Below are 15,278 nucleotides of genomic sequence, written 5' to 3'. Positions count from 1 at the left end.
CGCCTTATGAAGCCTCAGCTAACTGGCCTATAAACTCCGTCTTCGCTTCTTTCCCTTAGAGTGGACTGATATCTGTAGTTATGTTGGCCAGGGCTGGAAGATTAGATTTAATACCTTTGCAATTTTAATCCTCTCTCAGCAAATTTGGAAGGATCTTTACACTGATTTATCTACCTAACTTGAATATTACCAAGATTACAAAAATTAAGAACAGTAACTCCAGGCGCCAGTAGGTTTTGTTTCAGTAAAGGATTCGCTGATTCCTGAGTAACTTGTTCTCTCACTGCCCACAGCGGAGTTCACGGCTGCTGCGCACTTTGGAGGTGGTGGCTTGTTACAGAAGAAAGCATCTTCTAAAGGTGATGAAGAGGAGCAGAAGCCCAAATCCCGGAGAGAGTTCATTGAAGAACTTATCATTAAATCCAAAAAGGAGAAGGTACACTTTGCAGGACACTGGGGATAGGATAGAGTGGGGAATTGTAACGCAGCAGTTCAATCTACCACACCATCTGCCTTTAGCCACGTGAACTTTGCCTGTAGCTGTGGGTTGTGAATATTGGTGATGTTTAATGTTAGAACACTCGCTTCCTCTCATGCTAACTTCACATAATAGGATGCCTCAGAGAGCTTCATGGGGCACTGGAGACTATAAAAGTTTACTGGGGATTAAACTACAAAGGAGGTGGCCTTCAGGAGATACATGAACACCAGTGGCTTTGAAGGTGAAGCAGAATTGGAACAAAGGTTAAGGGCATGCAAGTTGCGGTGTTAGATGGAGAGTCCGGAGTGACAGTGAATAAGTGACGCAGTAGAGGCGGTTTAGCGACATTCATACCGAATGTACCAAGATGTCTTGACAAAATCTGACATCAAGTGACACAAGGAGATATTGAAATGATGTGACCTTGGTTTTAAGGGGCATCTTAACAGGAGAGAGAGCAGGACCTGTGAGAAAATCCGGGTGGCGGCAGCAAGTATTCAGAGTACTGAAGCAACGAAGGGCTGGCATCACTGATGGTTATGGGGTTTCAGAGTTTAGATCAGTAAAGGCATGACGATATGGATATCAGAAGTATACAGAATTATGAGGGGTATAGCAAGCACGCTTTTTCTGCTGAGGTTAGGTGAGACTAGAACTGGAAGTACTTGAGGAACTTCACTTGGGGGTGATGCAAGTGTGGAACAAACTGCCAGAGGAAGTGATGGATGTGGGTTTGATTGCAACGTTTAAGAGAAGTTTGGATAGATACATGGATGGGAGGGGTATGGAGGGCCCCAGTTATGGGTCAATGGGACTGGTTAGAATAGCAGTTTGGCAGGGACTAGATGGGCCAAAGGGCCTGTTTCTGTGCTATGGTGCTCTGTGACTGATAAATTTAAGATGTTGCTTGTGCAGAGGCAGTGGATGGACTGGACTTGCTACATGTTTGAACAGATTAGATTGAGATTGGTTTATTGTCTGAATCATCAGGGTGCAAGGAATTTCCTTGTTCGCATGAAGCTCACAGAGTAAACACTATATATGCCGGATGAAGGCTTTTAACCCCTCTGTCCTTCACATTGAAAATCAAGGGTAAGGATGTGAATAAGGACAGTTAATGTGGAAATATTAACAAATCCAATATAAGGGAGGTGGAAATAACAAGTTTGGTGGGTTTCAGCAGTGGGGCAGAAGGAGGGGTGACAATGCTGGTAGAACGTAGTGTATCTTTTATTTTAAAAAAAGAGAAAAGATAATCATTAGGTAAATGTATTTATTGGCTTCAAGACTCCACACCTTTGGACACACTGAGGATAAAACTTTGGGAGGAGAAGAATTCAAGTCCTGGAGTGTGAATGCATTTCCAGCAACCAATAGAAGCTCCTTCATTAAGCCCATCACCCCTACTGGGGCATAGGCTGCCGACAGAGGCTCACTAGAGCCCTCTCTCCTGGGCCTGCCTTCCAAATTGTCCCCAGGTGAAGCCCATCTTCAAAGATCCTTCCTCTCTCAGGAATGAGGTCAGTGGAGTGTCGGTGTTTCTGTAACTTTGGATTTTTATGGGATGGGATTGCTAGCCCCACGCCCAACCCTTCTCCTATCACAGCTGAGCTTGGGACTGTCCATGGCAGAGTTCAAGTGAAGCTCTGGGGTGTCATAACTCATCCCAGCTATTAGGATCTCAAAAGCAGAATTTAAAATGTACCATACATCTTTAAGAATAATGTTGATAGCAAAGGTTCCATTTGTAAAGTGCAGGTGTTCGTGCCATCAGTCTAGAGGCAACCCAGACGGAATATAAGGAGCTGCTCCTCCACCCTGAGGCCGGCCTCATCCTGGCACACGAGGAAGCCATGGACCGACACCTCGGAATAGGAATTGCATTTAGAGTGTTTGGCCACAGGGAAGTTCTGCTTTATGGCAGATGGAGTGGAGGTATCCGATGAAGCAATCCCCTGATTTAATAAACAGTCCATGTTTTGGTCCAAGACTCTGAACTCCCTCATACATGTCACCATTAGAGTTGTGAATATCGGCTGTTTCAACCTTCCTGTCTTGTCCTTGAACTATCAACATGAACAATTGATGAATGAAAACTTTCATTGTAAATCAGTGTAAGATAAGAGAAGTTTAATTTCTTAAGTAGTTGATTATTTCAATTTATTGTGCTGGGCACGTATTGTTTTAAATTCCATATTGAATTATGGAGAGAGGTTGAGCCAGTTGGGACATTTTTTTGGAGCCTATGAGATTGAGGAATGATCTTTTTAGGAGTGTATAAATCGAGCCTATACACAGTCTTTTACTCAGGGTTGGGGAATCAAGAGCTAGAGGGGGCAGGTTTAAGGTAAGAGGGGAGAGATTTAATAACAACCTTGGGAACAATGTTTTCACCCAGAACACAAAAATTCAACTGCAGATGCTGTGGATCAAAGAATACGTACACAATGCTGGAAGAACTCAGCAGACCAGGCAGCATCCGTGAGAAAAGAGTAGCCAACGTTTCGGGCCTGATGAAGGATCTCGGCCCGAAACTTTGGCTACTCTTTTCTCACGGATGTTGCCTGGCCTGCTGAGTTCTTTCAGCGTTGTGTACGTCTTCTTTTCACCCAGAAGGTGGTCAGTATATGGAATGAGCTGCCAGAGGATTAAAAATATTTAAAAGGTTTCGGATGGATACTTGGAAAGGAAACATTTAAGGGGATTTGAGCCACTTGCAGGCAAATGGGATTAATTTACAGGGGAATCTTGGTTGACATGGATTAATGGGTTGAAGGTCTTTCCATATTGTATGACGCTGACTAAGGCAATGCTGTGTTAAAAAAAAAGTACAATTGAAGGGCTTGACTGTTTTATTTTTAAGAACAAAAGTAGGGGCAGGAGAAAGCCAAAGGACCTTACAGCCTGCATAACCATTTGGTAAGATCATGGTTGATCTAATATTGGCCTTAACTGCACTTTCCTACCAGTCCCTTGAATTCCCCTTACAGCCTTTACTGTATTCAGTGCCTCCACCTCCACAGTTCATTTGGAGAATTCTGAAGGTACACATCACTTTGAAATTCCTCCTCCTAGAGTAGTACAATTTGGCCCAACTCATCCTTGCTGACTTGTGCAGTTCCCAAGCTTTTCCTATTTGCCCAGGTTTGGTCCATATCCCTCTAAATCCCAATTTACTGCTTGGCTAAAAACTCATTCTGAGCTTTTCTTTAGATCAAGAATTCCCCTACCGGGTAAGTATTTCCCCAGTAGCTGCTGTACCAAATTCCCTCAGAATCGCATCTATTCCCAACCTCTCATTTTCCCAAAAAAAAAAAATAATCTCCACTGAGTGTAGGAACAACCTCCCCAAACCTTTCATCCCAAGGCAGCCAATTCATCCAAGGAATTAACCTTGTGAACCTTCCCTCAATTGCCTCCAATGCAAGGATATCTTCCCTTGAATAAGATGATAAGACACTGGAGCAGAATTAGATCATTCACCAATTGAGTCTACTCAGCCATACAATCATGGCTGATTTACTGTCCTTCTCAAACCCATTCTCCTGCCTTCTCCCCTAAACCTTCGACAGACGCCCTTACAAATCAAGAACCTATCAACCTCTGCTTTAAATAGGCATAATCACTTGGCCTCCACAGCAGTCTGTGACAATGAATTCTAAACATTCACTAGTCTTTGGCTAAAGAAATTGCTCCTTATCTGTGGCCTATTCTGAGGCTGTGCCCTCTGGTCCTAGACTCTCCCACTAAAGGGTGGCACGGTAGCATAGTAGTTAGCGTCACACTTTACAGCACCACTGATCGGATGGTTAGGGTCCTGACGTTGTCTGCAAGGAGTTTGTACATTCACCCCGTGACTGTGTTGGTTTTATCTGGGTGCTCCAGTTTACTCCCACGTTCCAAGAGGTGTATGGGTTAATAAGTTGTGGGTGTGTTATGTTGCCAACACTTATGGCTGCATGCCGTGCACCCTCAGGCTGTGTTGGTTGTTAAAACAAAAACAATGCCTTTCACTGTACATGTATATGTGACAAATAAAGTTAATCTTTAATGGAAACATTATCTGCAAATCTATTCTGTTTATGCCTTCAAATATTGGGTTAGGGATAAGGAGATAAAAGCTGTAAGCACATCTCTGGCAGAAGCCTCAGTAATGCCTTGTTCGTATTCCTATTTTGCATTCAACTCCCTTCTAAAGCTATCCTTGTTTATGAAAGCTTGTTCTTATTTGAGCAGCACGAGCGGCAAGTGCAGCGGGACAAGGCGCAGGAGCTAACTGAGAAACTGGACAAAGACTGGAAGGAGATCCATTCTCTGTTGGCTCAAAAAGGTCCTAAAATTGAGCCAGTGGAGGAAAAGCCCAAGGTGAGTGATTCTGGGGACCTCAGCCATTCCTGCCATCAATTTAAGCTGATTACTTGGATACAGGGGAAAGGAAGAGAATGTGGATACCACATCCCCCATTCATTTGCTTCTCTTCCATTTCTCTTAGTCCTTTCTTACTTTATTATTGATGGGAGATCTTTATCCTGAATCTGCTTATCTAGGCGCAGCCTCACTTGCCGAGGATTCACAATTTTTAAAAAATTAATTCATCTGAGTTAAATGCTGTAACAGTATGGAGATGTTTGAGTTCAGGAGCCACAAGGTAATGTTAGAGCTCTACAAAACTCTGGTTTAGACCATATTTGGAAGATTGTATTCAGTTCTGGTTGTTTCATTATAGGAAGAATGTAGAGGCTTTAGAGTGGGTGCAGAGGAGACTTGTCAACATGCTGCCTAGGCTTTTTCCTTTAAAGCGAAGGAGAACGAGAGGTGACTTGATAGAAGTGTACAAGATGACAAGAGGCATCTTATCATCTTGTTAGCCAGAGACTTTTTCCCAGGGCAGAAATGGCTAATACGAAGGGGATCATTTTAAGGTGATTGGAGGAAGTACAGGGGGGATGTTAGAGGTCGTTTTTTTTTACACAAGAGTGGTGGGTGCATGGAATGCTCTGCCAAGGATTACGGGAATGGCAGATACATCAGAGGCATTTACAAAACTCTTAGATTGGCCCATGGATTATAGAAAAATGGAGAGCTATGTGGAATGGAAGGGGTAGATTGATCTCGGAGTAGGTTATACAAACCCCATTTCCAGAAAAATTGGGATATTTTCCAAAATGGAATAAAAACGAAAATCTGTGATATGTTAATTCATGTGAACCTTTATTTAACTGACAAAAGTACAAAGAAAAGATTTTCAATAGTTTTATTGACCAACTTAATTGTATTTTGTAAATATACACAAATTTAGAATTTGATGGCTGCAACACACTCAACAAAAGTTGGGACAGAGTTAAAATAAGATTGGAAAGTGCACAGAATATTCAAGTAACACCGGTTTGGAAGACTCCACATTAAGCAGGCTAATTGGTAGCAGATGATGTATCATGACTGGGTATAAAAGTAGCATCCATCAAAGGCTCAGTCTTTACAAGCAAGGATGGGTCGTTGCTCACCCCTTTGTGCCAAAATTTGTGAGAGAATTGTTAGTCAGTTCAAAAGGAACATTTCCCAACGCAAGATTGCAGAGAATTTAGGTCTTTCAACATCTACGGTACATAATGTTGTGAAAAGATTCAGAGAATTCCGAGACATCTCAGTGCATAAAGGGCAAGGTCGGAAACCACTGTTGAATGCGCATATCTTGGAGCCCTCAGGCGGCACTGCCTAAGAAACCGTCATGCTACTGTGACAATTATAGCCACCTGGGCTCGGGAGTGCTTCGGAAAACCATTGTCACTTAACACAGCCCGTCGCTGCATCCAGAAATGCAACTTGAAACTGTATTACGCAAGGAGGAAGCCATACATCAACTCAATGCAGAAACGCCGGCGAGTTCTCTGGGCCCGAGCTCATCTCAGATGGACTGACAGACCGTGGAACCGTGTGCTGTGGTCTGATGAGTCGACATTTCAGCTAGTTTTCGGAAAAAACAGGCATTGAGTTCTCCGTGCCAAAGATGAAAATGACCATCCTGATTGTCATCAGCGAAAGGTGCAAAAGCCAGCATCTGTGATGGTATGGGGGTGCATCAGTGCCCATGGCATGGGTGAGTTGCATGTATGTGAAGGTACCATTGACTCTGAGGCATATATTAGGATTTTAGAGAGACATATGTTGCCATCAAGGCGACGTCTCTTCCCGGGACGTCCATGCTTATTTCAGCAGGACAATGCCAGACCACATTCTGCACGGGCTACAACAGCGTGGCTTTGTGGACACAGAGTGCGTGTGCTTGACTGGCCTGCTGCCAGTCCAGATCTATCTCCTATTGAAAATGTATGGCGCATCATGAAGAGGAGAATCAGACAATGGAGACCACGGACTGTTGAGCAGCTGAAGTCTTATATCAAGCAAGAATGGACAAAATTTCCAATTGCAAATCTACTACAATTCGTATCCTCAGTTCCAAAATGATTAAAAAGTGTTATTAAAAGGAAAGGTGATGTAACACAATGGTAAACATGCCTCTGTCCCAACTTTTGTTGAGTGTGTTGCAGCCATCAAATTCTAAATTTGTGTATATTTACAAAATACAATTAAGTTGGTCAGTAAAACTATTGAAAATCTTTTCTTTGTACTTTTGTCAGTTAAATAAAGGTTCACGTGAATTAACATATCACAGATTTTTGTTTTTATTGCAATTTGGAAAATATCCCAACTTTTCTGGAAATGGGGTTTGTAAGATCAGCACAGAATTACGCACCAAAGGGCCTGTACAGTGTTCTTCTATGTTAGTGGAGAAGTAAAATCAGTGGGTTATTGTGAGAAGGGGAGATGAAGAGGGGTGGACGGGGCACTTGCATAAAGAATAAGCAGCAGTATATAGTAGTTGATCTGAACGTGCAGTGAACTCAGTCACTGAAGCCAGGAATGGAGAGCGTGAGTGACAAGGAGACGGGTAGGCTGCGACAGTTTTCCCTGGTGTGAAAGAGGCTGATCAGCTATTTAAAATCATAAAGGGCATAGATATGATGTACGGTCTTTGCAGGAACAGGTATATAAAACTAGAGACATAACTTCAAGGTGAGAAGAGAAAGATTTACAAAGGGTCTGAAGGGCAACTTTTTCCAAAGAGAAGCTGGTGGATATGTGGAACGTTGTGGAACGAGCTACCAGAGGAAGTGGTAGAGGTGGCTGCAGTTACAATGTTTTAAACATATTTGGACAGGTTTGTGGATAGGAAAGGTTTAAAGAGTTATGGGCCAAATTCGGGCCAGTAGGCATAGCTCAGGAAGACAATTAGGCTCACGTGAACAAATTAGTATGAAGGGCCTCGCTCTGTGCTGCATTACTTTATGACTAATGCTTTGAAAAATGTTCTTTTAATTTTTGGGTCTTCCTTCTATTATTATATTTTTTCTTTTTTTTGCACTCCTTCTGCACTACCTGCGTAATTGTTTATATACAGGCAGTCCCCGGGTTACGAACGAGTTCGGTTCCTGAGTCCATCTTTAAGTCAGATTTGTATGTAAGTCAGAACAAGTACATCCGGTATTTAGCGTCAGTTAGTCAAACGTTTGTCTTAGTATATAATATATATTTTACCTTTCTATGCATATAAAACACTTAAGAAACGTATGTATTCCAGTAATCAAACCACTGCGTTGCTTAGTAATAATTGTAGCTTTCATCGGGGCAGGGCCTTTCACATGCTCCATTATTCTCACTTTATCCTTTAAAATTGTTCCGATCGTTGACCGACTGTAGCCTAACACTTTTCCAATGACATATGACGTTTCACCTCTTTCCAAACATTATTATTATTTCCACTTTATTTTCAATTGCGATCGCTTCCCATCAACAGAACATAAACACTGCGGGTGGCGGGTCCTGACCTCCACTGGGTCCTAAGGACCACAGCACTGAATTCCTTGGGTCCTAAAGTCCACTGCACTGAGCCAGGTTAAATGGGACAAGTGGGGGCTGTGCTGGGTTTGGGTATTTGATCCTCCACAATATTCCGCGTGGGAATGTAAACTGGAAGTGGCAGTGTTTTTTTTACGAGGTCAAGTTGCGAGCTCAACATCAACCCGGCACGGATGGTATGGGAGTCACTGGATTGACATCAACCCGGCACGGGAGTGGTCTGTCACTGGATTGAACTCGGGAACATCCATTCTCGAGCCTGGCGCTGATCTCAGTGCACCATCAGCCGACCGGAACGGTGGGGGGGAGGGGGGCGGGGTCAGGGTGAATCTTGCTAAGAAAAATTTAAGCCAAATATGAAGTTACACACTCAACACAGTGTCAACGGCAACGACTTAAAATAGCTGACAGCGTTCTCCTTCCTAGGTTCGTAAGTACGAGTTGTCCTTAAGTCGGACGTTTGTAACTTGGGGGCTACCTGTATATTGTTGTAATTTGTTGTTTTTAAAATGTGTATTGCTCCCACAAATCAACATATTTCACTGCAAGTACCAGTGATATTAAACTTGATTCTGATATTAGGCTGGAGATTACGATATAATTGTGCGAGAGTTGTTCTTCGACGCGAAAGCACCGGCTTCTGACCGACTGAAGACCAAGGAAGAACTGGCTAAAGAGGAACAAGAACGTCTGCAGAAACTTGAGGTATTCACTGTACAGAACTCTTCAAAAACCTAGATGTGTGAAACACTTACAGTGTGTAAATAGTTCCATAGTAATTGAGCCCAAGTTCAAGTTTATCGTCAATCAATCATACATATGTATACCACCATACGAAACAGCGCTCCTCCAGATCAAGGTGCATGGCACAGTACATATAACTCACATACAACACATAAAGTAATACTACTACAAATAAATTAACAAATCATTAATTGATGTTTAGTCCATTGGACAACTTGAAATTGTGAACTTGCAATGAAGTGCAAGGGATGTTCTGAAAGGACATGAATAATGTATTCCATCTCTGAATTCCAGATGGAGCGATTACGTCGGATGCGTGGAGACTTTGAAGATAAAGTTAGTAAGACACAAAAACACATGTCTGCAGATGACTTGAATGATGGTTTTATCCTAGACAAGGTCGATAAGCCTTGTCTTATTTACAAGGTAAGGCTTGTGAAGCTTAAATTTAAAGCCTGCTGTCAGTTGAATAGAGAAAAGTTCAAAAAGACTACAAGATCTGTGATGTTCATGATGCCTGTGGTAATTTGTTCTGCAGTCTCCAATGAGTAATTTTACTTACTGAAACAGAGTCTGAAGTTAAATTTGACGTGGTAGCATAACGGCTAGCATAATGCTATTACAGCACCAGCAACTTGGGTCTGGAAAGAGTTTGTACATTCTCCCCATGACTATCTGGGTTTCCTTTGGGTGCTCTGGCTTCCTCTCATATCCCAAAGACATAATGGTCACTTGGGTGTGTTATGCCCTCGGCCCCCTCCTTTGTGAGAATCGCAAGAGCCCTAGTCAAGAAGGGGGTCAACTGACCCAAGAGAGGGAGAGACGTGCGGAAGGCCACGTTCTCCCGAGAAGCAGAATAAAGGCGATATTGACTATTGTCTCATGAAGACCACGTGAAAAGCCCTCGGGCAAAGTGGGCTGGTTGAGAGAGAGATCGCATCACCTACAACCTGATTGACACCTGCGATCCCGTGAAGAAGTATAAAGGAGGGTCTGAGGGGGGGACAACCCTCAGACGCACCAAGGAGACACCAAGGAAGCACGATACCTATTCCCGTGGGAGCGGGAAGCCATTTTGAAGGAAGCCACGTGCGTTAGATTCCAAATTTTGAATCTGTGACTAGAACCAACAGAAGACCGCTTTTAAATAACAACGGGGAAGCCTGCTCCCCTGATTCCAAGGATTTGCTCTGTAAAGACAACGGGCAAGTGTTTATCCTTTCTAAACCATCTCTCTCTCCCTCTACAACGTGAAAACCCCAGCGGTTCCCAAAAGGGAAAAGCCTGCAAACTTCTGAGTGACTCTTTATATTTCAATTGGACTCAGTATTACCCCTAGACAACTATAGAGCTTATTTCTGATTGATTATTATTACACCGGTGTTTTAGATTGAGTTTTGACGATGTATATGATCTGAATGTTTTGTATTAACCATACGTTTGTGCCCCTTTTTGAATAAAACGTTTGAAAATAGTAGCATCTGACTCAGCTGATCCCGCTATCTTTGCTGGTAAGTTACCTGGTTACGAGGTTACGTAACAGGTGTAATTGGGCAGCATGGGTTAGTTGGGCCACGTGAGACAGTTACCGTGCTATAGCTAAGTATAAAAATATATAAATTTAAAATTTGCCTCGTGACTGAACTCTTGCAGCTGGAAAAGCATGTACTTTAATTGTGTAATTGAATGAATATTGCTTGGATGAATGATTTCAGTTGTTCATGTATGGCTTTTCAACATACAAGGTCCAAGATGGTAACTAGAGATTAACCTTAACTTTTTTTTTATTAAAAGGATGGGAAATTAGAGCAGCCAGAGGATGAAGAAGAGGAGCAGGGTGATGAAAATGATCCGGAAAGCAGAGAGGATGGAGACAGTGATGAGGCTGAAGATGAGGAAGATGGAGAGGATGTAGACAGTGATGAGGGTGAAGATGAGGAGAACGAAAGTGATGAAGATGAGGAAAAGAATGAAAGTGATGAAGATGACTATTCTGACCTTGGGGATGAAGATCGGTCAGAATTGGACTCTGAGTCTGAAAGTGAAGAGGGTAAGGGGGAAGGAGAGGGTGTAGCTGCTGAATCCATCCCGAGGAAAGAAAGAGCGCCAAGTGAAGAAGCAAGGAAAGCCATGATGGAAGCAGCCAAGGCAGAACTCCCTTTCACTTTTTCTGGTAAGTGATGGGCACCCACTGTACCAGTTTGTGTCAGCTAAGGTTCCCATCTCAGTTAGTCTCGTATTCCTCTAAATCTTTCCTACCTGTGTGGAATGGAAAATTGGCCTTCATTGCAAAATTCAGTGAGTTTAAGAGCAGGGAGGTTATGCTGCAACTGTACAGGGTAGGGGTGAGGCTGCACTTGGAGTACTGTGTGCAGTTCTGGTGTCTTTACTTGAGGAAAGATATATTGGCTTTTAGGAGGCGGTGCAGAAGAGGTTCACCAGGTTGGTTCTGAAGATGAGAGGGTTAACTTGTAAGGAGAGCTTGAGTCGTCTGGGATGATACTCATTGGAATTCAGAAGGGATTGTGAGGGGATGTTATAGAACTATGTAAAATTATGAAAGGGATGGATAAGACAGAGGCAGGAAAGTTGTTTCCACTGGTAAGTGAAATGAGAATAAGGGGACATAGCCTCAAGATTTGGGGCAATAGATTTAGGGTAGAAATGAGGAGAAACTGCTTTTGCCAGAGAGTAGTAAATCTGTGGAATTCTCTGCCTGGGGAAGCAGTAGCAATTACCTCATTAAATATTTTAAGACACATTTAGATGGATTTTTACATAATAGTGGTACTAATGGTTATGGGGAAAATGCAGGTAGGTGGAGCTGAACCCATGGCCAGATCAACCATGATTTTATTGAATGGTGGAACAAGTTGACAGGTCAGATAGCTGACTTCTGCTCCTATTTCTTATGATACAGAATTAGTGCTTGTAAACGGGATTTGTACATGATAGTTGTCTTAACCATAGTCAGCTATGCTGTGAGACTTTATAACTCTAATATCAATGGGCCAGATGGTCTACTCCGGTTCCTATTTTTTATGTTTTTAAGTTTGGTTAATGATTTTTGGGGCTGTTTGGATTGAGGCCTGAGATGGTCCCTCCCCAGCAACCCCAGGTTCTCCCAATACCGTCCATAATCACTGGGGCATTGGGGATCGGCCTGTGGGTTAGTAGGAGTGGCTGTGGATGAACTTTCTCTGAACTGTCCATACTTTCCAACACTGGATCTGGTATTGCTGACCTGTTGGAGGTGTTGTGATGTACATATGCTGCAGGAATTAGCATGGGCCATGTATGTGGTTCTTAAATTCATTCACAAGATGTTGGTATCACTGACAAGAGCTGCATTTATTACACATCCCTTAGTCATCAATTCACTTGATTGGCTTTCTAGACCACTTAGGTTCTAGGTTCACCAGACAAGGAAAGTATATTTTATGACAGATATTAAAGAACTAGATGAGTTTTTAATGACCCAATTGGATCGTAGCGATTTAAAGGGATGTACTCTCAGTGGCTACTTTATTAGGTACACCTGCTTGTGAATGCAAATATCTTAGCCAATCACGTGGTAGCAACTCAGTCCATAAAAGCGTGTAGACAGGGTCAAAAGGTTCAGTTGTTGTTGAGACCAAACATCAGAATGAGGAACAAATGTGATCTAAGTGACTTTGACTGTGGAATCACAAACAAGAGAAAATCTGCAGATACTGGAAATCCGAGCAACACACACAAAATGCTGGAGGAACTCAGCAGGCCAGGCAGCATCTGAGGAAAAGAGTACAGTTGACATTTCAGTCCAAAACCCTTTGGCAGTGTGTCAGACGGAGTGGTCTGAGTATCTCAGAAACTGCTGATCTGGCGTTTTTACACACAACGGTCTTTACAGTTTACAGAGAATGGTGTGAGAAACAAAAAAAAACATCCAGTGAGTGTCAGTTTTGTGAGCAAATCATCTTGTTAATGAGGGAGGTCAGAGGAGAATGGCCAGACTGGTCAAACTGTGAGGAAGGTGACAGTAACTCAAATGAGTACGCATTGCAACAGATCTTTTAATACACATCACATCAAATCTTGAAGTGGATGGGTTACAGCAGCAGAAGACCACGAACATACAGAAATAAACTCAGTGGCCACTTTTATTAGGTCATATACAGGCAAAAAGCACTAGCTTGGGTGGACATCTTGGTTGGCACAGACGTGTTGGGCCAAAGGGCCTATTTCTGTGCTGTGTTCCTCCTTGAGCCTCCACTAAGTGAACGTGGGTCCATTCTCCTATGCTGCTTCTTGCAGAGACAAGGCATAGGAGGCAAGTTTCAATTCTGATCCTTATCTGATGGGATTTATTTTCACAGTCCCCAAGTCATATGAAGATTTGAAGTCCCTGTTGACAGGACAGGATGCAGAGAAGCAGTGCCTGATTGTGGAGCGCATTCGGAAGAGCAACCACCCCAGTGTTGCAGCAGAAAACAAAGCCAAGTTAGAGGTGAGCTTCTTGCATATATGCTCCAATTCTTTAAAACATAAAGACCATAAAACAGAGGAACAGAATTAGGCCTTTCAGCCCATTGAGTTATGGACAATAAAACTTGTGTGCAGAACTATGCCATTCAACCCATTGAGTCGACTCCACAATTCAATTACGACTGATTTAATTCCCCTCTCAACCCCATTCTCCTACTTCTCCCTGTAATCTTTGACACCCTGACTAATCAAAAACTGTCTACGGGGGGAGGATTGAATATCCCTAGGCAAGATGCCCTGAGTTCAACTTAAATTCACCCAAGGACTTGGCCTCCAGAGTTGTCTGTGGTAATGAATTCCAGATTCACCACCCTTTGTCTATAGAAATTCCTCCTTATCTCTGTTCTAAATTGATATCCCTCTGCACTGAGGCTGTGCCATCTGATCCTGGTCTGAGCTCCCCACTACAGGAAATGTCCTCTCCATTTCTGCTTCTCTCCATGCCTTTCACTATTCAATTGGTTTCAATGAGAACCACTCCCTCTCAAATTACCACTTTGTCTTTAAATTTGTATTATTCAGTACAATCAGACAGCTAAAGCTCTACACAGTGTAGGACTGGCTCTCCATTGCAACTGTGTTGTCTTACCTCCTCTGCTCTTGAGGGTGGCCAATGTTGACATCACACAAAATGCCGGGGAAACTCAGCAGGTCAGGCGATACCTTGGGTCGAGACCCTTCATCAAGACTGGAAAGTAAGGGTGAGAGGCCAGTATTCATCTTCGTCAACACTCCATCATTACCTAAGTGACTGACAGTGCTGTCAAACAGCCTGTACGCTCACCCCCCCCCCCAACTCCCCATCTCCCACCCTCCCATTTCTTTCCACCTCTTCTCTGCATCCCTCCCCCATCAGTCACATATCTTTGTCCCCCTCTCCCTCCTGGTTCCATCCACCCACTTCACACACAGTTGGGCTACAGGCTTCCCACACCCCCACCTTGTTCTGCTCCCATCTGCCATCACCTCTCTCCTATTGGTTCCCCTTATCACCTCTGCATCAGAATTCAGTATTGGTAACCCTTTTTGTTCCTCTTTATCTCCCTATAGAACCTGCCTCCAAACCTTCCCACTCCTCTCACTGCACCTCACTCCATAATCCTCTTATTTTTCCCCCTTGCTCTTTGTTTTCCTGCATCTCTCCAACTCCATCACTATTTCCCTCCCCTCCACGGCCTGCCCACCAGCTTTAACCTTTCATTAATCCACCAATCACCTCACACTCCTCTTTATATTGGCCATCTCCCCTCTCAATCGTAATGCAGGTTTTTAACCTAAGATGTCATCAGTTCCTTACCTCAGACAGCTCTCCTGAACTTGTCCCCTTGCACAGTCCCATTTTTATTCTCCCAATACCAATGGTGAGCATGCTTCAGCTGTCTGCACATAAAGCCAAGGAGTGTCTTCTCTAATTTGATTGGCTCCCTAATCCACAAGTTTGACGGTGGCGTGGGTAATGTAGAAAGTTGTTGTAGGTTGCAATGTGTGTCTGTATGTGCTATGTTCTGAGTGCTGAGTGTGACTATATGTACTGTATTTTGCACCTTGGCCCCAGAGGTAAGCTTGGTCCTTTCATGCCCTGACCAATCAAGAATCTATCAACTTCACC

The 15,278-nt window shown here is 43.2% G+C and overlaps 1 protein-coding gene across 3 annotated transcripts in view; it reads left to right on the top strand.

The window, feature by feature from the left end:
- Positions 1-15,278, top strand: part of nop14 (NOP14 nucleolar protein homolog (yeast)) — a 76,453-nt gene that overhangs the window by 26,930 nt on the left and 34,245 nt on the right. For all 3 annotated transcript variants that reach the window (XM_073047932.1, XM_073047931.1, XM_073047930.1), the window contains exons 5-10: positions 294-436; positions 4,718-4,846; positions 8,981-9,103; positions 9,437-9,568; positions 10,937-11,315; positions 13,501-13,631. In XM_073047932.1, the coding sequence (XP_072904033.1) occupies positions 294-436; positions 4,718-4,846; positions 8,981-9,103; positions 9,437-9,568; positions 10,937-11,315; positions 13,501-13,631 (1,037 nt within the window). The remainder of the gene's footprint in view (positions 1-293; positions 437-4,717; positions 4,847-8,980; positions 9,104-9,436; positions 9,569-10,936; positions 11,316-13,500; positions 13,632-15,278) is intronic.

The sequence above is a fragment of the Hemitrygon akajei genome, chromosome 6, assembly GCF_048418815.1.
Source record: "Hemitrygon akajei chromosome 6, sHemAka1.3, whole genome shotgun sequence".
NCBI lineage: Eukaryota > Metazoa > Chordata > Chondrichthyes > Myliobatiformes > Dasyatidae > Hemitrygon > Hemitrygon akajei.
This window is presented reverse-complemented; position numbering and strand designations above follow the sequence as displayed.